This window comes from Desmodus rotundus, chromosome 10 (genome assembly GCF_022682495.2).
Source record: "Desmodus rotundus isolate HL8 chromosome 10, HLdesRot8A.1, whole genome shotgun sequence".
Lineage (NCBI taxonomy): Eukaryota > Metazoa > Chordata > Mammalia > Chiroptera > Phyllostomidae > Desmodus > Desmodus rotundus.
This window is the reverse complement of record NC_071396.1, coordinates 22,266,069-22,293,167: the sequence shown is the minus strand read 5'-3', so window position 1 is coordinate 22,293,167 and position 27,099 is coordinate 22,266,069. Positions and strand designations below refer to the sequence as shown.

Here is a 27,099-nt window from a genome sequence, read left to right as displayed (position 1 = left end):
GGTTACAGGCAGGGATTGTAGTTTTCCTCTCTTCTGTCAGTTGTGAAATGAAAATGAACCTAAGACAACAGGCTTCATTTGAATGCCTTTATTGTCTAAATCCTCATAGCTTTTGTTTGTTTCACCTGCTCCAATTCTGACCCGCTCACCGGAAGGTTCGGACAAGTATTTGGGGCCTCCTCCCTCACCAAACAGTACAAGAGCTGTCCAAACAGCAGCTGATCACTTACATTTGCTTCTGTTTGCTTAGTCTTTCACTCAACAAACACTTACTAAGAGCCAACTAAACTTTGGAGTTTGGGATGTAACAATCAGCAGTTAATAGCCCGTGCCTTCCAAGCCTCATTTCCATCCTGTGTTCACAGATACTGTCCAGGATTTTGCAGCTTAGCCTTTTCCTCTACATTTTAAGCTTCTCAAGGTCGGAAACTGAGTTTCCCGTCCCCTCCTACATTCCCAAGGGCACAGCGATGCCCTGGTCACAGTACAAAGTGAACACAAGCGCAGAGACTGGAGCCAGACCCTACAAGTTGAACCTCGACTCTGCAGGTCGATAGCTGTGGCAGCTTCAGAAAGGGTTTTAATCTCTCCTGCTTGTCTCTACATTTGTAACAATGGGGTGATTGACAGAATCTAGTTTGTGGACTGCTGTGAAAATTAAATGAGTAAATACACGAAAAGCATACAGCATATGGTACGTTTTCAATACTTCTTAGATATCACTTTTACTGTTCAACTGAGCTTAGAATTTTCAGCAATGGCTCCAAAATAAAATGACTTTTGCAACATCATGCTTCAAATTTACGAAGATTATCTGTGGTGCAGGAAGGAGAGACAACTTGTTCCTTCCCCGGGGCCAGTTCTTCTGAGTGTGGAAAAGGCGGCTGCCAAGTTATAATGGCAAGTTTTATTTTGCTTTCCTCCCCTCAAGATAAAAGAAGGAGAGCATAAATCGGCCAATTTAAGGTTGTGAAAAGCTTCATGTGAAAACGTTCTCTTAAGTCCTGGGCGAGGGGACACTCTGGAGGATGCGGGCCCCATCGTGTGACAAGGGGATGCTAACTAATGCACGAGGGTCAAGCTGGGTCTGGGGAGTGGCGACGCGAGGGGGCTTCCCGTAGGTCCCGAAACCTTGTGCATCACGCCCACGCCCACCCCCACCCACCATTAGGTCTGAAAGCCTTGGTGCTTCCGACAACTACGTTGCTCCCCACTCTCAGAGAAGTGCTGGGAGGTTTCATTCAAAAAGAATAACTCGACCACGGCGGGCAGGAGAAAGGTGACAGGCGGAGAAGGTGCATCCTGCACCCAGAACGGCACCAGGGCGGACGAACTGAGGGGAGCAGGGCTTGCAAGAACCTTTAGCCCGAAAGCGGAGACCTGCCCAGTTCGCGGCGCACAGCAGACCCTCGGCTCCTCAAGTCGGCTCTCCACGTGGGCGCCGAGACCCGCACTCACCAAAGTCGTAGAGGTTCTGGAGCACTGCGTCCAGGAGCCGAGAAGAGCGGGGCGAGGAGGCCCCCAGCCCCTGCTCCAGCGCCATCGTGGGGTCGGACTCCGCGAGACGACCCTGAGCCCGCCAGGGCGCGTGAGCGCTGCGCCCCCACTTCCGGGTTCCGCCGGCTGCGCGCGCGCCGCAGGTCCCCGCGCGGCTTCCGTCCTGGTTAAGATGGCGACGCCCGGGGTCCCGCGGAGCGGTCGCAGAGGGTGCCACCGCCCTAGGCGAGGTCAGGCCGCCCCGCACGGAAGAACCGCCCCCAGCCGCCACACCACCTCCGCCTAGCAAAGCATCCCAGGCCCCGCCCGGGACTGCAGCCGCACCATGGATTCTTCCAGTCCATCTAACTCCAGTTTTTCCGTCGGCTCCACCAGTCCCGGCACTGTCGCGCTCCTTTACTCGGTAAGCGCCCAGGGAAGAAAGGCCGGGGGCGGGCCCGACAGGGGACCTCCTTCCCCTCCGTCCCATTTCCTCCGGGCCACGATCCGTGGCCCAAAGAGCGGGTCCCGACTTCCCCAAGGAGGGATTGGGTGGTTGACTTGGTTTCCACGGCAACGATGCCTCGCTGTGTGTGTGTGTGTGTGTGTGTGTGTGTGTGTAGAAGTTTGTACCGGTGATGGTTCCTCCGATTCCCTTCCACCCGTTCCTTCTCTCTCCCTCCACTAGGCGCCTGGCCTTCAGAAAGCCCCAGCCTGACTCGGGAGCCAGGCATGAGAGTTGGAGGCTCCGCATCTCTGACGAGGGCGTGTCGGGCTGCCTTTTGGGCGAACCTGAGGAACCTGCGGGTCCTCCCCAGCCCAGGTTCCCCGCCCCGCCCTTTTGCCGCTCCCGTATTCCTGGCAGAAAAGTATTGGGCTCATCTGCGGGCATAGAGTTTTTACAGCTTAAGTCTTTTCTTAATCTGGGAAGATTTGGAACTTCTGGAAATTTGCGTTGCCTGTTTTTGCCTTCCATCTATCATTGTACTTTTCCCAGAATTGTCATTTCGGAAGACAATGAATGGCACCTAACCTCTGTCCAGCTTCCCTTTTCACCGCCAAACCTGTCTTTCTGTGTCTGCCTGTCTCTCTCTCCTGAACCAGTCCTTTTTTATTTTCTTTTGCCAACAAAACGTTTATTGGTCACTAACAATTTTCCTGAGAGCTTTGTAGCTCAGGGCTCAGGATTACACAATCCTGGGGTAACTGATCTTTTTTTTTTTAACCACTGGATAATTTTTATCTACTTTAGAAGGAAATAAAAATGCATTTTAATGGTATGTTACCTGCATTCCTAAGTGGTTAGTGTTAGCTTCTGACTTAAACATAATGTTAATTTGTGTAGGAAGGTCAAAACAGGGAAAACAGAAAAAGCAAGATAAACCCCCACAAAAAGTTTCAAAAGAGCGTGGCTACCTTCACATTGGGACATCAGCATTCCTTGGAACAAGGGGAAATTTCTGTTTGTCACAGTCGAGAGCTCTTAATTGCGATTAAATGTCCATTTCTCTAGCCCCTCTCTTCATGGGCCTTCTCACCCCAGGTCCTGGAGAGGAAATACCTCGCCCTCCAACTCTGCTACTCCAGAGGGAGAATGCCAGGAATGCGGGAAAGAGGGTTGCCCTCTAGCTCTGCCTCCCCTCCCCGTAGGTCGCTGTTTCAGTCCTGGACTGGTTTGTGCGTTGAGTGCAGCTCTCTGAAGGAAACAGCTCGTATTTTACTTCCCCATTCACCAGTGGCTCTTTGCGATGAGATGAGACGTTTGTCACCTTCTCGCATGAAGGACTGGGGCAGTTGTACGTGAGCTTTTGGACTCTGACGCTGCACACTTCTTGTGACTACACAGTTTTTAACTCATCACCTGTTTCTTAACTATTTTAGGCTGTGGTTATTTCCTCAGCCACACTGTGATTGTGCAATGCTCTATCTAATCTGAGAACGATATTGGAGATACTGAAGTTACTGCTGATTGCGACAAACACTCCAGCAATGGGTGTCTACAGTGTCCTGGGTTGTCGTTCTCAGTGTCCAGGGTATAGAACTTGAAGATCCAGCCCTTGCCTTCAAGGACGTCAAAGGGAATCATAAAATAAACAGATAACTCCAACGAAGTGGGACAAGGGCAGTGGTTGAAGTATGTACAGTTTGTTGTGGGAGGATGACAAGGAGCACCCTGACCTGTTTGGGGACTCGAAGGGAAAGAGACACTGAGCTGAGTTTTTGAGCTGTGAGTGGGAGATGGGGGAGAGGAAGCTGCTCTAGACATCAGTGTGAGAAAACTACCCCCTCGCATGTTTGGGGGAACCAAATGGTTGGGTAGGGGTAGAATGGAGGGAGCATGAGAAACAAAGGGTCTGGTTGGGAGGGAATCTGATGCCTCCGTCATGGAGCTGGGTCTGGACGCCTTTGCAGTAACCGAGAGAAGGGACAACAGCCTGAGGAAGGCGGTGGCTGGGACTCTGGGGAGAAGGGAGGGGAGAGCTGGTGGCGCCTGAGGAAGAGGGAGCCTCTGAATTTGGCTCCTGGCTCCTGTGACATGGCACCTGGGTGGGTGATGATGTCTTTCACAGATAGGAAGTGCAGGAGAAAAGCAGGCTTAGTCAGGGTCGTGTAATACTTGGGGGTGTGTTCTGTTTGAGATGTGAGAGGCGACGTTAGTGATTTCTGATTGGTGGATTATTACGTTATGGACCAGATGCTTCGCAAGGGACTTGGGAGACATCTAAATAGAGTTAGAGACAGTAGCTGAGCAGATGAGGAAGGGCTGGTCTAGGTGTGTAGATTTGGCTGCCGGCCACCCGCCAGTAGGTCGTGTCCAAAGCCACAGGTCTGCTTGGAATCATTCAGTGAGACCCCAGAACAAAAAGAAGAATGGGGATGGGTGATCGCCGGTGTACCTGGCGTCCCCTCCGGCCAAACTATCGCTTCCTGTTAGGGTCTGAATGAAAAACCTCAAGTCCTTACAATGTGCTACAGGACGCTACATCACCAAGTGACTGCTACCTCTGACTTGACTTCGCGTGTTCGCAGGGCTGCAGCCACACTGGCCCTGTGTGGCCCCCCAGGCAGAGGCATGCCTTCTCCTCAGAGCGCCCGGGGCCCCGTCGGTGTGGCTGCTGTGTTTTGCCAGCATTGCTGGCTTTTTTACTACAGAGGTCCCAGCACAAATAACACCTCCTCAGAGAGGACGCAGCCACCGCTCCATCCCAAGTAGCGCTCCGCTCACTTTCTCATTAGTTATTCTACCTCACTGTCCTTACATTCTCTTTCCAGTGGTGGCTGCGGTGGTCTTGTACTTGCCATCAGGCCGATCTTAAATTTTCATGGAGTTTGTAAGCCCATGGTTGAAACACAGCCATTATTTAAAATTAAAGATTAAGGGGGTGCAGGGAGGTAGAGGAAGATATGGGGGGGATGGTGATGGAATGAGACCAGACTTGTGGTGAACACACAATACAGTGTACAGATATTATATTACAGAATTGTATATCTGAATCCTATATAATTTTATTAACATACGTCATCCCAATAAATTCAAGAAAAAAGAAAAAATTAAAGATTAGGGTATAAATTTACCATTCAATAAATCCTGTTAAAAACAAAAGTGATATATACTCAAATCTCAGCACTTCCGAATTATCTTACAAAATTTCACTGTTTGTGCTTTTGAGTTTGCGCAGGGCTGCTTATCACGCTGTAAGGTGGAGAGCCCGTGTACACACGGCCATGGCCCGTCTCTCCCCACTCCGTGTCCAGTGAGGTCACACTGGCAGCTTGAAGTCCGCCGGGGTGGGAGCACTCTGGTGTAGCCCTGAAGGGGGCCGGTGCTGTGAGGCAGGGCTCTCCCACGGTCCCACAGCGGCTGCTTGCTGCTGCTGGTGCTGTTGGCAGAACGCCCGAGTGAAGGTGCTGTCTTTCCTCAGGGAGTGAGCTCCCTCGGGGCACATCCCTGGTGCATTTTGGTCGGGCTGTGTTCCCAGCGGTAGGACTGCGCCTGGTAGTGGTGGGTCTCAGTCACCATCAGGTGGAGAAGGAAGTGCAAGGAGAGGCCTGCTGGGTGGGCTGGGTGTGGGTGGATGAGGAGAGGCCTATATGAGATAGTTACAATAATCAACCTGTGGGTAGGAACCACTTGGCGTACTTTCAAAAGTAGTTCTGGTGCCCAGGCACCCCTCAGAGACCAAGAATCAAGAATCTCTAGGGGGCCTGGGCATCCGTATTTTTTAAGTGTCCCAGGTTGTTTTAACATGCAACCTGGGTTAAAAACCGCTGGATTAGACGTTAGGTTAGGGCCAGATGGGCAGCAGTTTGAACTTGGGCCTGTGAATGGTAGGGAATCATCAGCAGGGTTTCAGAAGTACCTTCGCTCAGTAACTTTCCTTTCCATTCTGTAATGATGGAGTTCCTACTAGGAACTGGGAACACAAAAACGTGTAAGACACATTACCCGCCCAGACAAGAAGTTCACAGTCTTGGGGACACCAAACACGAGTTTATGGACTGTTTTAGATGCCGTCATGAAAACGTATTGAAGGTTCAGTAAAAACTCAACAGAGAAGATGACCAGTTCAGTCTGGGTTCAGGGAGAATCGGAAAGTGGTACCCAGGAGGTGAACGGGGAGCTGTGGTTGACTGCTGAGCGTTTTCCAGGTGAACAGCAGGGAAGGGCCGTTTGTAAAGACCCAGGGTACACCTGGTTACTCCCCAAAGAGACTGAGTCTGCAATCCCAACACTCACCACAGTGCCAAGCATACAGTACGTGCTCAAATACGTGATAGTGAGGGTTATCCCTGGAGGTAGCCACATCTTGAACAAAGAGGTGGGGACCCACGAGACATTGCGGCTTGTGTAGGAGGCTGCAGGTCTGTGTAGAGTCGGGCTGTTGGAACAAGGGGAGTGCTCGGTGGGGTGGGGCCTCGGCAGGGCTGCTTCACTTCCCTGGGCCTTGGCTTCCCTGCTGTAGAATGAGGATCATGGTCAGAACTATCTCATAGCTCTCCTGGGTTTGTTGTGAGGACTGTTCCTTTTTTAAATACATGTTAGCATGTAAAAATAAGATTGTTCTTTAATGGATGTAAAGTCCTTAGAATAGCACCCGACATTTAGTAAGCAACTGTGTGTGTTAGCTGTAACTGTTATTACTCTTGTGACTTTTATAATCAGAAAAAGACTTTTAGGAAGTAACAATGCAGGAGTCCCTGGCAGCCTGATAGCCAGCTGTCGCAGGAGCGGGGGTAGAAGCTGAACGGCAGAGCGCTGGAAGGAGATGAAGTGATCACAGCCGATGCGGACTTTTTCCTTGAGTGAATCTTCCTTTTGTTGGCACCCATTCGGTTTTATTTGATTGGACAAGATTTTGAGTTTCTAATGTATGCTTTGATTTAATTTTTAAGGCTAAGTGGAAGAAGCAGACAAAACCAGCTTATCTGTGTGGCTGATGGAGCCTTCTAAGATTGGTCAGCTTAGTGGCTCATCTTCGCTGCCTTTGTTGACTTTCCCAGAGGGTGCTGGCTTTACAAAGATAGCAGTCAGAAACATAAAGGTGGAAAGTGCTGTGACTGTTCAGTGTCGGTGCACTGACCCTAACTGCATTTTTTCTTGGTATGTGAAGATCTACCATGAGATCACTCTGCTCCTGTTCACGTCACAGAATGAAAATTCCGGTAAAAATGAAACCGTACAAGTATAGCCCGAATCTGTCCCGATTTATTTTATAGTATGTGCGTTACTTTCTTTCATTTGTCTTATCCACAGAAGGAGCCCAAAAAGTGGGATGAGTTTGAAGATATTTTAGAGGAAAGGAGGCATGTCAGTGACTTGAAGTTCGCGATGAAGTGTTACACCCCTCTCCTGTACAAGGGACTCATTCCGTGCAAGCCCAGCGATATTAAATGTAGCGTCCTCAATTCTGAAGAGGTGTTCTATGTCATTAAACAGGTGAGTGAGTCCCTCTTCAGCCACAGCCAGCTGTGCTCATTGTCAACAAGTTCTTTCTCTTCTTGATGCTGTGGCTGCATTTTGCTCTCTTTAATGTATCTTTTTATGTCTAGCTATATTTGGCACATCCATCCAATGGTTACCATAGCCACAATGCATGTTAGCCTCTCTGTGAGACACTGGGGGGCCTAGCAGTGAGCAAGCTGAGCAGAGTTCCTGGTCCTTAGGGTGTAGTCTGATAGGGAATGACGACACTTACACAGTCAGCTATGGTACAAGACACGCAGGTGGGAGCCCGCTGGGCGGGCCTGCTAGTTAGATGGGGAGCTGGTTCTATGTAGGGAGTTAGGGATTTTTTAAAGTGAGGCCCGGAAGATGATTAGGGGTTTTCCAGGTGAAGTAAGTGAAAAACAGTATTTCTGGCAGAGCAAATACCAGTAACTTTCCCCCGTGGTTTTCAAACCTCACTGCACATTAAAATTCCTTGGGAGCTTTTAAAGATTCCTGCGCACTGATCTCGCCCCATACAAACCACATCAGAATGTCGGGGAGGAAGCCCACCTTCAGCAGTCTTTGAAGAAGCTGATTCCAGGGTCTGGCGGAGTTTGGGAGCCACCGGCTTGTCGTATGGACCGGAGAACATGCATACTTGCAGCGCCGAAAGTGGTTCAGTGTGAGCAGGCCAAGGAAGCAAAGAAGGGGCAACAGTAGAATGGAGACTGGGGAGGTAAGCAGGGCCTCTGTCCCAAACGCTTTGTAAGCCACGTAGAGGAATTCGATTTTGTGCAAAGCCATCGCAAGATTTCAAGTTGGAGTTCGTGTGATCCGTTTATGTTTTAGAAACCCATTTTGCTACATGGACATGAGAAATCTACTTATGATGCTCTTTCAATGATCCCTGTGTAGGGCTGTAGTTCCCAGACTTCTGAGCAGCCGTGGAAACAGAGAAATGCACAGATTTAAGAGTTGAGCCGCTGCTGCCACCGCAACTTGAACTGTGTGCCAGCAGCCCCTGGCCGACAGCTCCGCCACCACGGAGGACGTGAAGGAGGACAACAACGTGGAGGGGTTCGCCACAGGAGCAAGAATCAGCAGGATGATGGTGAAATGTGCATTGGAGGCTGGAGCTGGGATACAAGCAAGAAAGATTTGACTGAATATTTATCTTGATTTGGGGAAGCTGTAAACAGCACAATTAAAACAGATCTTGTCACTGGAAGATCAAGAGGATTTGTATTTGTGCTTCCAAAGATGGTGCCAGAGCTCTAAAAGGGAAGGAACCCCTGCCTGGGTGGGGTGGCTCAGGAGGTTGGAGCATTGTCCCATGTGCCAAAGGGTCGCAGGTTCGATTCCCGGACAGGGCACATCCTGTGTCGCCGGTTTGATCCCCACTCTGGGTGTGTGCAGCAGGCAACCAGTCGCTAGTTCTCTCTTGCATCGATGTTTCTCTCTCCCTTGCTGTCTCTAAGATCAATGAAGATATCCTCAGGTGAGGATTAAAAAAAGAAAGGAACCCCCCCCCCCAAAAAAGTTTTTTGTGCGGGGGTTGAGTCCAGATATTTCTGAAGAACAAATTAAAGAATACTTTGGAGCCTTTGGAGAGATTGAAATACTGAGCTTCCCATGGATACAAAACAAGTGAAGAGGTTTTTGCTTTGTCACACATACAGATGAGGAGCCGGCAGAGAAACTGTTAGGAAGTAGATGGGTCTGGGAAGCGTGAACTCAGAGCTGTCCGACCCAAAGAGGTGCGTAGGCAGCTGTGGCAGCAACAACGAGGGCGCGGTGCTGGTGGCCGAGGTCGGCCAAGACGGCACCAAGGATGTAGTAACTGTGCCGACCCAGGACGTGGAGGTCACAGCAGTGCCGAGGGCGACGATCAGAACTGCCGTGGCTATGGCGGCTCGGTTGCACTGGGTGTGGCCACGGGCACTGACTGTGGATGGGGACATGGGTGTGCAGACTGCAGTGGCCAGCAGAGCGCTGGCGGCTGGGCGTCTCGAGGGGGCGCAACCACCAAAGCAGTGACCAGCCATGCTAAGGGGGGCACTGGAGAAAATGGGGAGATTGCTAAAGCAGCCCGTCCTGCGGGACGGCCTTGCCCACTGGTCGTCGTCGCCCTAGAGGGTTCTCTTGTAAAAGACTTTCCAGTGTACGTGACACCACTGGGTGCTGCTGCCAGTTCTCTTTGCTTTGACTTTGTCTTTTGCCTTCTGTGTTACAATTCAATGTGGATTTGTGTTTATACAGATTTTACTTGTATGATTCCATGTTAAACCTCAAACAAATGCTTCCTTGTGTGATGGTTTTTCTGCGTCAGATACTAAACACCTCCGCCGAAGTGTGATTTTAAGTAAGCAGTAATGAAGGCACGGTTCATTTTGTAAGGAGCACTGATCTCTAAGGAGGAACCGTGGTCCTCATGCACAGCCAGCTCCGGCACCACCCTGCTCCCCGTTCTCGTTCGGTGTGCTCTCTGCTCCCGGTCCCACTTCCCGGTGAACCGAGGCTTTCACCACGCTTCTCAGTAATGTGGCCCCTGTCTGTGGATCTGGGCACGTCGTCATGGAAGTCGCCGTGCACTGTTCGTAGTGTTGTGACTGGTGGAAGCGCTCTAGTAGACCAGGAGCCTTCTAACGGTTATCTTCTGGGGAAAAGTACCCCTTTAACGGCACGAAGTGTGTCGGTAGCTCCTCTTGTGAATAGAAAGGATTTTGCCTTGTTCCTGTCCCTGGAAAGCCATTTGTTATGATTTGCCAAATATTTCTAACTTAACCAGTGATCTGTTAAAAAGACCTTTGAGTATTCATAATACCGACTTTAATGGTTCTCTTGCTAAAAAATCCAGATATGCCCAGGGGAAAGCACTGTTAAACCGGTAGGAGCTACAGTCTGAGAGTATCAAAAATAGTTCCATTATCACACAAGGATTTTGGCAAGTAGGTTTGAGGTTATTAAAATCAGCAATGCCCTGGCTGGTGTGGCTCAGGGGGTTGGGCATTGTCCCACAAACTGAAAGGTCACCGGTTTGATTCCTGGGCGCATGCCTGGATTGCAGGCCAGGTCCCAGGTTCGGGGCATGAGAGAAGCAACCAGTTGCTGTTTCTTTCCCTCTCTTCTCCCTCCATTCCCCTCTCTAAAAGTAAATAAATAAAATCTTTTGAAAAAAATAGAGGCTTCCCTTGTGAATCGTTGAGTTCACTAATTACCCTTTGACAGTTTGGGGGTTCTGTACCCGTGTCCTGTATCTGATGTAGTCTGGGTGGTATTTCAGTGTGACTTGTCCCTTCACCTTGTGTACTACCTTGTAACGGCGTTGAGCGGGCAGATGAGGTGCTGTGAGAGTCTACCGCAAGGTTCTGCTGAACGGGGGGCTAGGGCCCTGGCTCCTGGGTGTAATGCCTCAGATGGAGCGGCAAGAGGCTCTCCTGGGTCTCAAATGCTGTCCTGCAAAGCCGATTCTCCTTGAATTTTTCTAGTCTTTAAGCTTGTCTAAATTGGATCATTTATCTACTTTTGTTTTGTTGGAAAATAAAGTGTCCATTTAAATTAAGGAGAAAACATACCGTTTTTGAGTTTAAAAATATTGGTCCATTTAGAACTGGCTTGAGTAACAAGGGCTCTGGCGTCTTTTTTCTTTCTTTTTATTTATTTATTTATTTATTTATTTTTAGAAATGTAGTCCCATTCTCTCTTTCCTTTTAGCTTTCCAAGGAATCCCTCCAGTCCGTGGATGCCCTCCATGAGGAAGCCTCTCAGATCTTGGATGAAATGAGCCACAAGCTGCGTCTGGGAGCCATCCGGTTTTTGGCCTTTGCCCTGAGCAAGATATTTAAGCAGATTTTCTCAAAAGTGTGTGTCAATGAAGAAGGTATTCAGAAGGTGAGTATTGCCTTTTACAGTCACTTCTTCAACCCCTCGCTATTTGGTGAACTCCGAGACTTCTCACCCTGCACTACGCGGGCAGGCCAGGTCACCAGGCCTCCGTCTGATGGTGTGTGCCCCTTTGGCCTCCGGACCTAGAGGCTTCAGACTAACCTACTTAGTCAGGTAAGACTTACCAAGGAAGCTAACGTCACAAAGTTACAGAAGTAAACAAGGTTACAGAAGTACAGATGTTCACAAAGTTACAGAAGCAGACGAATTATTTCTATGTATGCTTCGCCTAGACTCCCCTACATTTCCTTTACCCTTTCCTCAATATTCTGTGTCTTTCCTATAAACGAAGACATTCTCTTATGGTGCCGTTACCAACATGAGCAAATCAGCGTTGATACAACGCTGTCATCCAGCCTCGTTCACGCCTCACAGCTGTCCCTGCCACATCCTGTCCTGCAGATTGTGTCGTTGCCCTCAGCTTCCAGCCCCTGTGACTCTTCAGTCTGGACCAGTGCCCTGGTCTTTGCATTTCGTGGTCTTATTTATGGAGAGAACAGACCAGTTGTTTTATAGGCCCCTTGATGTGAGTTGGAGTGATGTTTTCTCAGCAGTGGACTCGGGTTGTATCCTGTGGGCAGGCATACCCCCGAAGCAGTATCGTGTCCTCCATGCATCAGAGGGGGATGCGTAGTGTCTGTCCCGTTTTGGGTGGTGGTCACTTACTTGCATCAGTTGGTTAAGGTGGTATTGGGTATTCGCCAGGTTTCCCCACTGTAAAGTTACCATTTTTCCCTTTGTAAGTAAGAAGTATCTTATGGAGAGATCCTTTGAGAATTATCATCACTGATTGATTTTTTTCCCAAGTCAGCAGTTACTGTAATGATTGCCCAATGGCGGTTTTTCTAACTGCATCACTCTTATTATCTGATTGCTTTTTCCTGCACGGAAAAACTCCGCACCTTCTTCCCGCATGACTCTCTAGAGTGCTGACACACGCCGGGTCTCTGCCAGAGAGCGACCAGTGCAGCGTGCGGGGCTGGGCATGTGGGCGGGCCCTGTCCTAACTGATGGTAAATCACTTGCCTCAGTTAGTCCTGCCTAGATTTCAGGAAAACAGGCAACACTGACACCAGTGACCATTGCGGAGGTCTGCAGCCTCGGGACTGCATCTGGCGGCTCAGGGGCATCCCTCCCAGCCACGTGGCCCTCCTCCTCCCTGCTAATACCGCTCCCCTCATTTGTCCTAAACATTCATGGATTTTCTGCCCACAGGAGAAGAGCGTTCTCTCTCTCTGTGCATAGCCAGTTCGGTGCAGCAGTTCACAGCTGACTTCAGTTGTGTTCCCAGCTCCGTCATTTATTAGACACACGACCGTGTCACAAACAAGGGAGCTAAGGCTGTTCGTCAGTGGGTGGTGGTGAACAACGTGTGTGAAATGCTTGGCACATAGAATGTTTAATATGATGCCCAGCTCATATACGTTAGTGATCATCACTGTTATCTGAAGATCCATAAAAATTTACCTTTTTCACGTTCTTGCATCGCGCGAGGTGGTTTGACAAGAACTCTGCGGTGAGTGTTGTGCGTGTAGAAGGGCAGAACGCAGGTGGCGTCCCCGCCTCGTGCCCGCACTCTTCATGTTCCGGTTTGACGTGCGATTTCAATCCAATGAAAACCGAAACGGTTGTAGAGCCGTGCACCTGAAACCTGCATAGTTTTGTTAATCGGGGTCACCCCAGTAAATTCAATTAAAAACCTAAATTATGAACACGTCGCATTATTTACTCTAAAGCTACAGCGAGCCATCCAGGAGCACCCCGTCGTCCTGCTGCCCAGCCATCGGAGCTACATCGACTTTCTGATGCTGTCCTTCCTTTTATACAACTACGACTTACCTGTGCCGGTCATAGCGGCGGGAATGGGTACGTGTCGCTCTTCCGCTTTCTCCCTCTGTAGACATGGAAATGTGCGCCGCAGCAGTTTGAGCCGGCCGAGGACAGCCCCTCCCTCCTGCCCGCAGGCTCAGGGCATATTGCCCGTGTCCTCTGTGCTGTACGACACTGGCACACAAAATGTGTGCACGGAGGGCTTCTGGTTTGGGTCGAAATGGGGATTATACTCCCTTTGTGTATTACGTGCCTCTTGCTTTGTTTAATTCGGTAATATATCATCACCGCAGGTCAATAAGTAGATCTAAATGTTTTAAGTATATTTTTACGTTGTGGTAAAACACACAGAACATAACATTTATCATGTGAACCACTTTCGAGCGCACAGTTCCGTGGCATTAAGGACAACACGTTGTGCTGCCGTCACCACCACCCACCCGCAGGAGTCTTCCCATCCTGTGGGACCAACACTCTGTCCCCATTGAACTCTAGCTCCCCAGGGTGCGCTCCCCCAAGGCCCTGGCAACCGTTCTCCTCCGTCCCTGTGAATCTGACTCCTCTACGCACCTCGTACTAGTGGAATCACACAGCACTCCCCCTTTCGTGACCAGCTTGTTTCACTCAGCATGGTTTTCAAGGTTCATCCATGTCACAGCCGTGTCTGAATCCCCTTCCTTTGAAGGCTGTGTGATACTCCTATGTACGTGCAGACCACATCTTGTTTCGCATGCCTCCACCGGCGGCCAGGAGGGTTGCTCTGCTTCCTGGCTGTTCCGAATACTGCTGCTGTGGACACAGAGGCTCAGACGTCTGCCCAAGGCCCCGCCCTCAGTTCTCCCAGTGTATTCCCGAAAGTAGAGTTGCTGGCTTCTGTGGTAACATTACTTTTAACTTTTTGAGAACCCCCATCCTGTTTTCCATAGTGGCAGCTCCGTTTTACATTCCCACCAACAACGCACAGGGTTCCAGTTTCTCCACAGCCTCACCAGTTCCTCTTGTTTCCTATGTGTGTGTGTGTGTGTGTGTGTGTGTGAGAGACTATAAAACAGCCGCTCTCATTGGTGTGGAGATTTGCACTTCCCTGATGATGTGATGCTGAGCATCTTTTCATATACTTGTTGCCTGTTACTGTGTCTTCTTAAGAGAAATATCTATTCAGATCCTTTGCCCACTTTTAAATTTGCTTGTTTATTTTTTGTTGTTGAATTGTAGGAGTTCTTATGTGTTCTGGACATCAGCCCCGTGTCAGATGCATGATGTGCAGATATTTCCTCCCTTCTGTGGGCCGACTCGCCCTCTGTTGACTGTTCCTTCGGTGCACAGAAGTTTCTCACTCTGATAGAGTCCACTTTCTGGTTTTTTCTTCTGTTGTCTGTGCCTTTGGTGTCATATCCAAGAAAACATTCCCAAATCCAATGTCATGAAGCTTTCTTCTAAGAGTTTTATAGTTTTAGGCTTACATGTAGGTCTTTGGTCCATTTTGAGTTAATTATTGTACCTGGTATTAGACAAAGAGTCCAACTTAATTTCTAAAATTTTTAACAGCAACATTCAGTAGTGTAGATGTATAATACTTTGGGTTTGCTGTTACAAACAATTTTGCAATGTGTTTTTACTTCAGTTCTTTTATTCCTGTGGTGGTGATTCCCAAAAGTAGGGTTGCTAAGGCAAATAAGTTTTCTTTAGTATCTGCCAAGGCCATGGGTTTGAATGTGTGCCTTTGTCAGTGAGTGCAGTGAACAGTGAGCAAAGAACTGCTGGGACTTAGCCCTTTAAAGGCATTTTCATCTGTATAGACATGGGAGGAGGCTATTGGAAAGTGAGGAAAGTGAAAAGAAGGACTATTGTAAAACTAAAGATAGATCTCCCCGCCCTCTTCTGGGCTTGCTCTGTTAAATCTATGCCTCTAAACGAAGGTGGACGCTTTCACCTGATGGGTAAAAACGAGAGCGAGTGCTCGTTTGGCCTGGCTGTCCAGGGCGTGGTGGATGCATGTCCGTCTGTCGGGTCAGGCAGCAGTGCCGACTGCAGACGTCAGCGTGCTGACATTGTTAGTGGCAGTCACGTGCCTAGTGGCCGTCTGTCTCCGGCTGGTCCCCTTGTAAACACGGAGGTGCGCGGAGGGCACAAGGTGACCTCCCAGTGAGCACCTGCACATAGGATTCCTTCTTTTCCACAATTCCATTAGATGTCTCCCCTCAGGGATCTGAATCTCAGAAAGTGTGCTAATACCGCAGGGGTGTCTTATACACATGAAATCTTTCTTCATAGAGTTTGAGTTTAGGTCTTTGTAGAAAGTTTCAGACTCTCCGGGCCAGTATTAACCCCGCTCTCTGTTTAGACTTCCTAGGCATGAAAATGGTCGGGGAGCTGCTGCGGATGTCGGGTGCCTTCTTCATGCGGCGCACCTTTCGCGGCAACAGACTCTACTGGGCTGTGTTCTCCGAATACGTAAAGACCATGTTACGGGTAAATGCAAGTAATTTCCACATACTTTCAAGCTCTATTTTCTTTTCACTAAAGTTTGCTAAAAGAGCTCGTTTAGATGCTTAACTTCCCAGTGGGCCGCTGAGCTGCATGTGCCCCCAGAAGGGACGTGCACAGCTCAGCAGGCCGGCTCCTCTGCGTGGCTCCCCTGTCAGTGTGTGTTCACGGGGCCGGGCTGGGAGCGGGGAGGAGCCAGAAGCAGCGTCCATCCCTTGGAGCCTAGGCGATGGGTTTTGTGTCTTGTTGTGTTTGTTTGTGTTTTCTCTTTAAAGAATGGTTATGCTCCTGTTGAATTTTTCCTCGAAGGGACAAGAAGCCGCACTGCCAAGACATTGACCCCTAAATTCGGTAGGTCACTTAGAGACTGGGGAGAAGTACAGACCCAAAGGTTTGGGTGTGGTGTCCCTAGAGCTGCTCAGTGGGACTTGACACCTTTTTTGCAAGGTATTGTTTTCTTTGTAAGTGTGACTGTTTACGCCGGGCTGTTTATGGGCTTATATGGAATGTACACTTTCAGTACATTCCCGCTTACGTGCTCTTGTTTTCAGGCTCCTTGATATTTATGAAAACCCGTTTCTCCTGATGTTTACAGGTCTCCTGAATATTGTGATGGAACCATTTCTCAAAAAAGAAGTTTTTGACACCTACCTGGTTCCAATTAGCATCAGTTACGATAAGATACTGGAGGAAACTCTGTATGTGTATGAGCTTCTCGGGGTCCCTAAGCCGAAAGAGTCCACAACTGTACGTAAAGGATGGCCAAGCCTGACTTTATTGGGATTTCGAGGAAATGCCAGTTTACACATCAGCCGATTTCCTGATTTACTTGTTTGTGCTTTCTTCGCCCCTGCTGTGATACTGTTAGGGATTACTGAAAGCCAGGAAGATTCTCTCTGAAAATTTTGGCAACATCCACGTGTACTTTGGAGACCCTCTGTCCCTGCGATCCCTGGCAGCTGGGAGGATAAGCCGAAGCCCATACAACTTGGTTCCCAGGTACGCGGCTGGTATTGTCGTAACTGATGTGGAAACAAGGATGAAAATCCCGAAGTGTGGACTGCTTTTCTGGACTACTTCTAGAACTGAAACTTGGTTATTTGAGGTCACACAATGGGGAAGTACAAAGCCTCTATTAAAGAAGAATTATATGTTTGCCAAAAACAATTAGCTGCGGGGTAGGTATGCTAGATAGATACGCAAAGTCAGACAGTGTTCATCCTTCCCAGGGGAGCCAGGCCCCGACTCACTGAAGCGTGGGAAGAAATGCGCATCGTTAACACGTGAATGTACAGAAACGGTGGGCCAGCCAATGTGTGCACAGAGCACTCTGGATCCCAGAAAGGATTGTATAGTAATAACGAATAGGAATGAGCTTCTGTTCTCAACAAGGGGAGAGTTTTATGGGCACGAAAGTGAATTAGGTTCTTTCAGGATGCAGGTATGATACACATTTAGGTTTTCTTAACTAAGAGAAACAGACCTGGAGAAGCAAGGGAGACAGAAAGCGCCCGCCTGGACAGGCGGCACGTGACTGCAACATCGTTCATAAGTTGTCGGTCCCCCCGCAGCCGCACAGCAGCCAGCGCCTCGCTGCAGCTTCGAGAGCCTGCGGAGCAGGCGTGCGCTTTGGCTGTCGTGGCTTTCTCTCTGTAGGTCTCAGATCAGGCTGTTACCGCGAACAGGGCACCCTCATTGGCTACGGCTTTTATATTAAGCCACCTGATTACGTGGCTTGCTTTTAGGTAGATGTGTCTTCCTGCCCCAGCCAGCCCTGTAGGTTCCCAGTGTCATCTGGTTCAGTTTGGTGATCCATGCTTGGGGACCTTGTGGGGCGAGGGTAGTGGCAGTGCCGGCAGGCGCCCTGAAGCTTCTCGGGGACAGCATGGCAGTTCGACACCCTGGACACCTGTCCAGTGCGGACAGGAGCAGTTACCCTGTGACCTGATATGTGTGTTCCCGAGAGGGTCTGAGTCCCGTGGGTCTGGGGGAGACAGAGTAGTTCATTCTGCTCCGTGTTCACAGAAGCAACAAACGTGGAGATAATAGGGCCCTCTTTTCTTGAGTGTCTTTATCACCCATCGAGAGCGTGCCAAGAGACGTGGAGAGAGTAGAGCAAAGGCAGGCTCCCTGCGCAGTGACCTGGGAGAGCTTGGGTGGCAGGAAGTCTGAGAAGGCTTCCGGGGGACGGGGCCTCTCCCACCCCTCTCCCTTCGCGCTTGTCTCGGTAGCACAGCTGTAACTTGCTCTGTCCTCTGCCGTCAGGTACATCCCTCAGAAACAGCCGGGGGGCACGCATGCCTTCGTCACTGAGGTTGCCTACAGAGTGCAGCTCCTGCAGATTCAGAACCTGGTGCTGAGCCCGTGGGTCCTCGTCGTGGCGGTCCTGCTGCAGAACCAGCCGTCCGTGGACTTCGACACTCTGGTGGAGAAGACTCTGTGGCTGAAAGGCTTAACCCAGACCTTCGGGGGGTTTCTCAGTTGGCCGGGTACGTACGTGGGACGCACGGGATGAGGATGCCAGCTTTTTTTATTTCTTAATTTGGGGAAGTTGTAGCCTAGACATGAAAAAGCTGCATAGGACGTAGAGCCAAGCATTGTTCAGAGAGAGAAAGGAAACCCAATCTGTTGCTGTCACTATTGGACGTTGGTTCTTCTGAGGATGATTGTTTATGTGTCATTTCTCCCCACGGGACTCTGTCCTGAGGACCGACCAGAGCACGACCTCCTGGGCACGGAGCAGAGGGGGGAATAAATAGTGAATCTTCTTGCACTTCACATGGCTTCCCTTTACACGCAGCTCTTTTTACACCACGTAGTGTTTGCAACCCGTTTGCCTCGCTGGATTGTGAGTATTAATAACGAGTCTGTGAAAACTCCGTCGGAGTTGCAGATACTGTGCTGGGAGCTGGGGTGTATGTGACGATAATCAGCTTAAGTTTTCAATCTTTGTGATTTGAAATTGTGGAGACTGCAGTTGGAAGCACAGTTCCTCCTAAGACCAGGTAATTACTTACAGTCGGGCACCTGTGCTCACTCATGAAACCTGTGTGGGGCACCTAGTTGGTGCTGATACTGCCAGGGATACACAGATGAGCAAGACGCAGCGCCTGCTCTGCAGGTTCACCTGGTTTGCACAGGGCGGGGTGGGGGACGTGCAGACTGGCAAGGACAAAGGGCTGCAGCCGGGGCCTGAGAACACTGCGGAGGGGAGGGCCCAGCCTGGGGACAGGTGCGGAGGAGTGGCTCTGAGTCCGTCTTGGGGGAAACAAGAGTCTTCAGGAAGAAGGCAGGAGAGGCGCACTGCTGACAGAGGGTTGGGGCCTTGGCCTGGCCTGGCTTGCGGGGGTGGGGACAGTGAGGATGTGTGCTGTGAGGTCTGCCCTGTGGTCCATCGGTTGTGCGAAGCAGTTAAGGGTGTTGAGCAGGGAAGGAGGACCAACTGGCCTTCAGAAAGCAGCCTGGCATCTGTTTTAGGGTGGGCCACAGTGGGGAGGGGGTGGCGGGGAGGCACTCAGGGAGGCCACTGTGCCCAAAAGAAACGTAGAAGCCTGGGCGGGCCATGCGGGGCGGAGCTGAGCTGAGCAGTGTTGAGGAGCAATTCCTGACCGAAGAGGCCATCAGCTGAGTGTCGGTCCCCGACGGGAAAGTGCAGGTGAACTAGATGTCTATTCTCGGTGCTTTGCTGGTCTAACGGGGCAGAGCGTGCCCTGATTCTAATACAAGGTAGGAAGTCATAAGGGGGCCAGCTCATGGCTCCGTTTGGCCCGGAGCACGAGAACACACAGACGCCTGCCTTTCTAAGTCGTTCTTTTCGAGATGGGACAAATATGTGGCCAATCCATAGCTAAGGATATCAGCTCAGCCCCTAAAATAACTCTTTGTTATAAAGTGAGAATCCGTTGGCATCTAAGTACAGTAATAGTGTGGTGTGATTAAACCTCATTTCTACATTAGAATGTCATGTATACTCAGTTTTATTATTTTCAAATTATTGCATATTCCTAAACTCATTTCTAGACCCTTTTATGATATGTATCATATAATGCAGAATGGGGCAAAAGTAGGTTTACAGCTGTGAGTATGTGAAACAGAGGTAATTCTTGTATATTGTTTATCATCATGTTACTTTCCATACCAACACCGGTAACCCTGCCCCTGCCGCCCCCTGTGTCGTCACGCCCTGTGTCATTACCGTAAGCAGGCTGAGACGGGACGCGTCCGTCCAGAACAGCTGTGAGGGCCTCCAGAAGAAACACCACTCTTCTCCCCAGTCCTTTCCACGGAGCCCGGGCAGGGCTCGCTGCCCTGCTTGAGCAGTGTGCCGCCTGCCTGCCTGTCAGCCAGCCCTTTGGTGCAGTGAACAGTGAAATAATCTCACTGCCAAGAATATTCATTAAATACCTCCATCTCTCCCGTATGCTTCTGTAAGCCAGGCCCTCCGTTATCTCCGGGACAGCGTGGTGCCTGCTGATGGGTTATCAGGAGCTGCTGGGGCCACGTCCTTAGTCATCTCTGATGCAGGAGAACCGGAGGATCCCCTCGGTGTCCCTCTGCACTCCGGGAGGTCCGACACCAGGAGGGGCCGCTTTGCGTTACCCTTTGGTTCACCTGTAAAAGGGCAAAGTGATATGTTTGCCATCTTGGAATTGGTGTAAGCCGGGGCAGGGGCGGGGGGTTGAAGCATGTTTTAATATATACTAATGGGTCTTCTTGTCTTAGTATTATTAAACTCACATACGATTTTTCTAGTCAGGCAGCTTGAAGCTCTCATAAAACTTTGGGTACCCTTGGTTCCTGAGGAAGTATTTGTTTTCAGAGTGGGAACTAATGGGCATTTCAGAATGGCTGAAAAATTTGGGGTGGATATGGTACATGTCCTTACAGAGAGAGTTTGGTTTTTGAAATAGAATTTTTAAAATACCCTTCACAGCCCTGGCCGGTGTGGCTCAGTTGGTAGGAGCGTTGCCCCATACAACAAAAGGTTGCAGGTTTGATTCCCAGTCAAGGCACATACCTAGGTTGTGGGTTCAATCCCCTGTTGGGGAGCATACAGGAAGCAACCAATCAATGTCTTGTGCACGCTTGCGCTCTTTCTCTCTCTCTCTCTCTCTATCTCATCAATAAACATATCCTCAGGTGAGGATTAAAAGTAATAATAATAAAAATAAAATAAATAAAACACCCTTCACATATGACATTAGCTCAGTTGGAAGAGCCTAAAGCCAGTACCTGGCGTTCTAGTCAGGCTGCCGGCACTGATGGCTGTGGGGCCCAGCAGCGCCCCCACCCCCATTTTTTTGCCATTGTTCTGAACGAACTTTCTTGCGTGCAGATAACGAACCTGCGGACGAAGTGATCCAGTCCAGCATTCTTCTGCACGCCAACGTCGCCAGCCTTGTCAAAGACCGGGTGGCTCTGAAAGTGGACACCGGCGACCCGGAAGTGGTCGATGGCCTCACCTACCAGCACATCACCCTCCTCATGTGCTCGGCTTACAGGAACCAGTTGCTCAACATCTTTGTTCGTCCCTCCTTAGTAGCTCTGGCGTTGCAGATGGCACCTGGGTGCAGGAAAGGTAACCTCGGGGACCGCGGTCTTGAATTTTGGAAGAGACCCAGCCGTTCAGTTGTGCGTAGGGAGTGACATGTGGAGCCTTTAACGCTCAGCCACACACGTGCAGCCCTTAAACCCCCGCAAGTAACGGGGCCCATACACTCGGAAATTGGGTTTTCCCCTAAATACATGGCCATCTGCTAAGAAACCTAAGCCTGTCCTTTTATAAATGTGGAAATCAGCCTAGAAGGTTGCACAGTCACCTGGGAAGGATCTGGGACTGGAGTCGGACGCTCTCTCTGCTCTGGCAGTTCCCCCACTGGACAAGAGACGGGAAGGGCAGACACTCAGCGGCACCCTAGTCGCAGTGGGTGCATGAGTAGGACACGGCTTTTGCTCATGGGAGCCTGTTGCCAAGGCCTGGGGTTTCTGCCCAGGCCACACAGTTGAATTACTGGAGGGTGAGACCCAGCCCCGAAAGTCCTGAGTCGGTTGGTCTGGAGTGTGGACCAGACAATGGCACTTCCAGTCTTGTTCTCAAAGCTCTGTGGGTGAATCTAAGGAACATTCGCAGTGGAGAGAAACGGGACTCAGCCAGACCGTCAGCCTTGGGAGGAGCCTTGGAGGTCCTGGTCCCTACGGGCCTTCATTTTGTCACTGAGGGAGGAGACGGGCCCAGAGAGCTCGGAGGACTTAGCTCAGGACACGGAAACCTTAAATCTTGGTCTCAGCTCTAGCTGAGGTTTCTTACTTGAGAATTCATATGTAACTGAGGGGTATGCACATGGTCTTCCAGGGTGATACAAACACACCGAACCTGGAGGCAACATTTGACAGTCACCTGTGTGCGTGTCTTTCTAAAGAGAAAGCTCACGGCACAGACAGTGAGAAAGGTGAGAAGCCTCTGTAGTTGGCGGGCAAGGCAGCCCTGCACATCCGGGAAGGAGAGAGTGTTTTCTGCTGTTCCCTCCCGGCTCCAGTGCTTCAGGCGTGGCCAGGAGATGGGAAGTGGGAAGTCGGAAGGGACGAGGAAACCATGTCTTCTCTGCTGGGGACCTGGGGTCGGCAAAGGGAAGCTCCCCAGTTTCTAAGGAATGTGGTGTCTTGCTCATTCCAGTCTGACCGATTAGAGGCTTGGTTGTAGTTTGGATTCAACACTGAAACTGCTAGACCACAGCTGGCTCTGCAGGTGAAATTTGGATCGGTTGTAGCTTTTGTTGGGGGCCTTCATTCCTCTAGTCCCTGACAGATGCACACAATGCCTTTGGAATGTTGCATTTGGGGGGTAGTAGCATGGACTTCTTGCCACTCCCTGAAATTTTAAAAAACGATGCGATTTCTGTAATGAATTTATTTCAGAGGATATCTACGGTTACTTTCGCTTCCTACGCAGTGTTTTGTCGGAGGAGTTCATCTTCCTTCCAGGAAACGAGCTACAGGTAAATCCTTGCAGCCGAAGAGCACGCACATGAGCGGGGCGAGCTCTGGAGAGTTGGCCACGGGTTCACGAGGTGTCTCCCTCTGTCCGGGTGACTGCAGCAGGGCACTCCCGACTCAGCACGCTCCGGTGGGCTCTTGCTTAAGTTTGATCCGTGACTGAGGGGTTGGTTAAGAAGGAGGCCACTCTCAGAACTGGTAGTGCAGCCACTCCAAATAAATCAGCTGTGTTTTGCAAAAGATTACCAGCCAGCACACAGTATCCTGTTAACAGCTTGTTGGAATGGGTGGCGCCTGCTGCTTGAAGGGGAGAGTCTGCCCTTGCCTGGCGCTGGAGCCAGACTGCTGGGCGCTGGGGTGGGGAGGCGCCCCCCCCCACCCCAGACACACAGCAGGAGGGCCAGCTCTCTGTAGGCTGTGCTAAGGAGAAGGGTGCTGTGCAGTAGAGAAGGACAGCAGGGTGCCGGCCTTTTGAATGAGATTCTAAGTATTTTAGGACTTGCTGTAGGCACTGCCTTTTTAAGTTTAATGAATGGGCTTAGCAAAGTGAAAGAACATCCATCTCTCAGGTTGTCGTTCAGCAGGCTCATAAACGACTTGTTTGGCTTCTGTGGCCCCCAGGCAACAGCCAGCGCCCTCTGGGGAGGGCCGAGGCGGCCTGCATTCTGTTCCGAGGGCACCTGGCTGCACGCTGCAGTGTGCTGACTGCGTGGTACATTCCATCTCCCCTCTTCCCCTCCAGGACTTTGAAGAAGGCTGTTACCTGCTTTGTAAAAGTGAGACCATTCAGGTGACCACGAGGGACATCCTAGTTACAGAGAAAGGAAAAACTGTGCTAGAATTTTTAATAGGACTCTTTAAACCTTTTATGGAATGTTACCGGGTATGTACATCTTTCACAAGTTCCCTGTTACCTTCCATAAGATTTTCTTGCCCTGTACTTATTTCTGGCCTGGAGGGCAAGTATCCTCCCAGGTGAATGGGAGAACGAAAGGGACTGATTAGTGGGATGAGTGATGTCACCTGTCAGGTGAGACCTGGCTCCCTGGACGCAGAGGAGACTTGGTCCATTGCAGACCCAAGAGGACAGTTTACTACCACCTTTGAGCACAGCATTCCTGTAACCACGGTGACACCCAAGTATTGCTACACCTTCCTTACACTGTGTTCGTTCAGAGCACGTAGCAAGGTGTTTGACACAGAGTAGGCACTCAGTAAATGCAAGATTTGAATGACACATAGAGTCAGTTGGAAGGAAAAAGACAAGGTGCAGGTGTAGGTACCTGAAGGTTTGGCAGAGCTCTAAGGAGCGATTAAAGAGGGGGACGGTGTGTACGTCAGCAGCAACTGCGCTGGGTTCGGAGGGAGGCAGGTTGCGGGAGATGGAAGCCATGGGGGGGGGGGGGTCCGTGTGTTTGCGAGAAGAGGCCTCCGTGGCTGTCAGCTCTGCGCTGGCGAGGGACTCCCGGGAGGACTTCCAGCGCCTGGCGCTGTGGTCGGTGACAGGGCCCCACAGCCCCTACGCACAGAGCCTTGCCCTCAGTCGGTGTTGGATCAATACCATCTCTGCCTTTAGGCCCTGTCTTAGTAGAAATCCCCAGATATTTGGGGGTCTAGCATGTTATTAGGTCCTTTTACAGGAAAAGTAAAGTTACAGAAATCTGGGCCCTCTCTTCCTAAGCAGTATAAGATAGACTAACCTGATAGTAATTTATTTCATTTGCAACCCATTCAAGTAAAAATTGTATTTTAATAAATGTCAACACTATTGCAAAACATTTTTTTCTAACTGTAAACGGTGATACGAGCTCAATGGAGCAGTTAAAAATTCTGCCGCTTTTCTGTGCTCAGACCTTGCAGGGGCTTAGTCTGCTCTAACGTGTCCTTCTCGTAAGCGAGGTAACGCGAGATTACCTGCTGCTCCATTGCATTTGACTGCCCTCTTCCTCTCCCTGTTCTTCTCATCCCCCCTCTTAAAATCAGATCATCTGCAAATACCTCTTGATGGAAGAAGACGACCGCTTCACTGAGAAACAGTACTTGGCTAGAGTTAGGACGTTCACGAGTCAGCTTCTCGATCAAGGTCAGTCGCGTCTCCGTGGGTGGTGATTTCCTTGGCCGAGAACTAGAGTAGTCCTGACCCTCCCGCCGCCTCTGTTTCAGGTGCCTCGCGGTGCTACGACGTGTTGTCCTCTGATGTGCAGAAAAACGCCTTAGCGGTTTTGGTGAGGCTAGGCGGGGTAGAGAAGAAGAAGGTGTAAGTACTGTGGGGAACTCCCATGGGTGCTCACTGGGCCGTGGCAGCTAGGAGCAGTTGACCGGAGCCCAGAGAGGCGCAGCAGTGGGCTTCACCTACCCACCTCCCGACTAGCTGCGGTGGGAGGCGTTCCCCTGCGAGCTCTTCACGGTTAGAAATGGAAGCGACGGTGAAGCACAGAAAGGAAGTGCTTTGGGCCAGCATTTGACTTTGGCCGAGTACTGACACTTACAAAGTGTAAGGAAGATCTGGGGAGTGCAGAGGAGTGTGCCTGGTACATTTGTACACGCGTACATGTATAATACATGCATGTACACCCGCTGTTCACTCTTCTGAGTGAGCAAATGTAAGACTGAGAAAGCTCAGTGGGTAAACTCTCAGGGTGTCTCTTAGTGGCCAAAGGAATGAAGCCACAAGCCAGAAAGGGGGACGGGAAGGAGCAGGGGACCTGGCACCTAACTGAAGGCTCACCTTAAGGGAGGTGTCTGTGTCGGTGGTGAAGGCTGTCTCTCCCCTGGCTTAGGCAGTAAGAAAGCTTGTTACTCTTCCTCCTAGAAATGACGACTGTGTGTTTAATGTGAATGAGCCTGTCATGACAAAATTAGAAGAAATGCTTGGTAAGTACAGTTCGGTGAAGTGCGATTGGTGTTCGAGTGACTTTGCCAACCCGCGGTGAAGCGAGGGAGTGGCCTTCGGCACCGAAGGCGGATCGAAGTGGACTGCAGCTGAGTTTTGATATAAACAGAACTAGTGTGTCACCGCGGATGTTCTCAAGGAAACTAAGCAGAAAGTTCAAGGGAAATCGCCAGAAAAATGCCACAAGCGTCAAACAGGCAGTCTCGCACAAAAGAGAGACTGTCACCTGACCACTCAAGGTCTGAGGTCGCGACCCTTGGCGTCGGCACTGGCAGATGTCGAGCTCACACCTCACGCTGCCGGCCTTGGCCTCGTTTCCCCCTGGGCCCTCGGTGCCTTCCTTCCCCGGGGAGGGTTGGGGGTGGTGCCCACTCACGCACACACTCTGCACTCAGAGTTGGTGGCAGACGGTGGGTCCTCAGGGGAGTGTCCCACCTCCCTCTTCTCCAGAGGCTGGCAGCTCACGGAGGACCAGCTCAGCCCCAGGAGGTGGGGGCGCTGTTGATGGGATGCACGGTGAGAGCCCAGAGTGTGATAGGGACAGATAAAAGGCCAGAGGAGGTGGGGACCGCTTCTCCTAGGAGTGCAGGGTGACGTTAGAAGGGGAGGGTGTCAGCAGTTGAGAAACATTACTGCCGACCACACTGAAAGAAGCCCTGAGCAGTACTCTTACCAGTTGTATGTTTGTGCCTGGCCCTAAAGGAGCACCTTGGTTATGCCTGCTTGGCAGAGCGCTAGATGGGGGTCGCTGGCAAACGGGGAGACCAGGGCGGGCCTGTGGTTAAAGGAAGGGGGGCAGGAGAGGGCAGAGGAGTTGCGGACATAGATCGAGAAGGCGAAACTGGACTCTCGGAACATGGAACCTTGAAACTCAGTTTTCAGTTTGGTGAGAGGGGCAAATAGCTGAAACAAACCCCAAATCCCTCGTTCTGCGAGGAGGATGGAATTGATTTCTTAGTGACGGGAAGCCAGTATGGTACGAGTATGAACCCACGAGAGAGAGCATCCTAGACTGGAAGTTCACAACACTGCACTGGGTTCAGATGCCGCCTCCGCCCTGGAGGGGCGCTGGTGACGCCTGCAGCTCTCTGAGATGCTGCTGCTTTCACGCAGTGGCCAGTGTCTGCCTGGGTCACACTGGGCCCAAAGGCCAGCTGTTTCTCTCTGCCAGTGGGTTCAGTGGTTGTGGGAGAAAGGTCAAGTGCGTGTCACATCATGAGTTGTCTCTCTTTCCCCCAGGTTGTAAGACACCAGTAGGAAAAGCAGCAACCGCAAAACTTTAACAATTGCCAACGGTTACGGAAATTCCGGTCATAAAGTCTCCAAGGACTCTCATCACAGCAAGCAGGGATGTCAAGGAATAGACCCTTCTTTCTTCTCATGCTTCCCAAGACTTTGAGACGGGGGGCTCAGGGGAGGGGCTGCGCGAGCGGTTAGAGCAGGCGGCGTGAGCATCTCCACCACTGCGGTCCAGAGGGCGTTGGTGTCCAGCCTGTGTGTGTTTTAAAATAAAACAGCCTTTTGGAAACATGTTTGGAAAAACATA

The 27,099-nt window shown here is 50.6% G+C and overlaps 2 protein-coding genes and 1 pseudogene across 3 annotated transcripts in view; 2 read left to right on the top strand and 1 right to left on the bottom strand.

Annotated features, from left to right (window-relative positions):
* FSAF1 (40S small subunit processome assembly factor 1) overlaps positions 1-1,728 on the bottom strand; it is a gene marked incomplete at its 5' end in the record, with an annotated part of 14,674 nt that extends 12,946 nt beyond the window's left edge. The window contains one exon of the mRNA XM_071219439.1: positions 1,459-1,728. Within this exon, the coding sequence (XP_071075540.1) occupies positions 1,459-1,728 (270 nt within the window). The remainder of the gene's footprint in view (positions 1-1,458) is intronic.
* GNPAT (glyceronephosphate O-acyltransferase) lies at positions 1,681-27,099 on the top strand. 2 transcript variants are annotated; one of them, XM_053912547.2, is made up of 16 exons: positions 1,682-1,900; positions 7,232-7,414; positions 11,120-11,296; positions 13,087-13,216; positions 15,525-15,652; positions 15,943-16,018; positions 16,263-16,414; positions 16,536-16,666; positions 17,933-18,156; positions 21,003-21,245; positions 22,583-22,662; positions 23,403-23,543; positions 24,644-24,743; positions 24,824-24,917; positions 25,473-25,534; positions 26,793-27,099. In XM_053912547.2, the coding sequence occupies exons 1-16, from the start codon at positions 1,823-1,825 to the stop codon at positions 26,834-26,836; spliced, it is 2,043 nt and encodes a 680-aa protein (XP_053768522.1). In that variant the 5' UTR covers positions 1,682-1,822; the 3' UTR covers positions 26,837-27,099. The 2 variants fall into 2 exon arrangements, with proteins under 2 accessions (XP_071075539.1, XP_053768522.1); XM_071219438.1 differs by lacking the exon at positions 7,232-7,414 and having other exon boundaries at positions 1,681-1,900.
* On the top strand, positions 8,127-10,029 carry LOC139440327 (heterogeneous nuclear ribonucleoprotein D-like pseudogene; annotated as a pseudogene).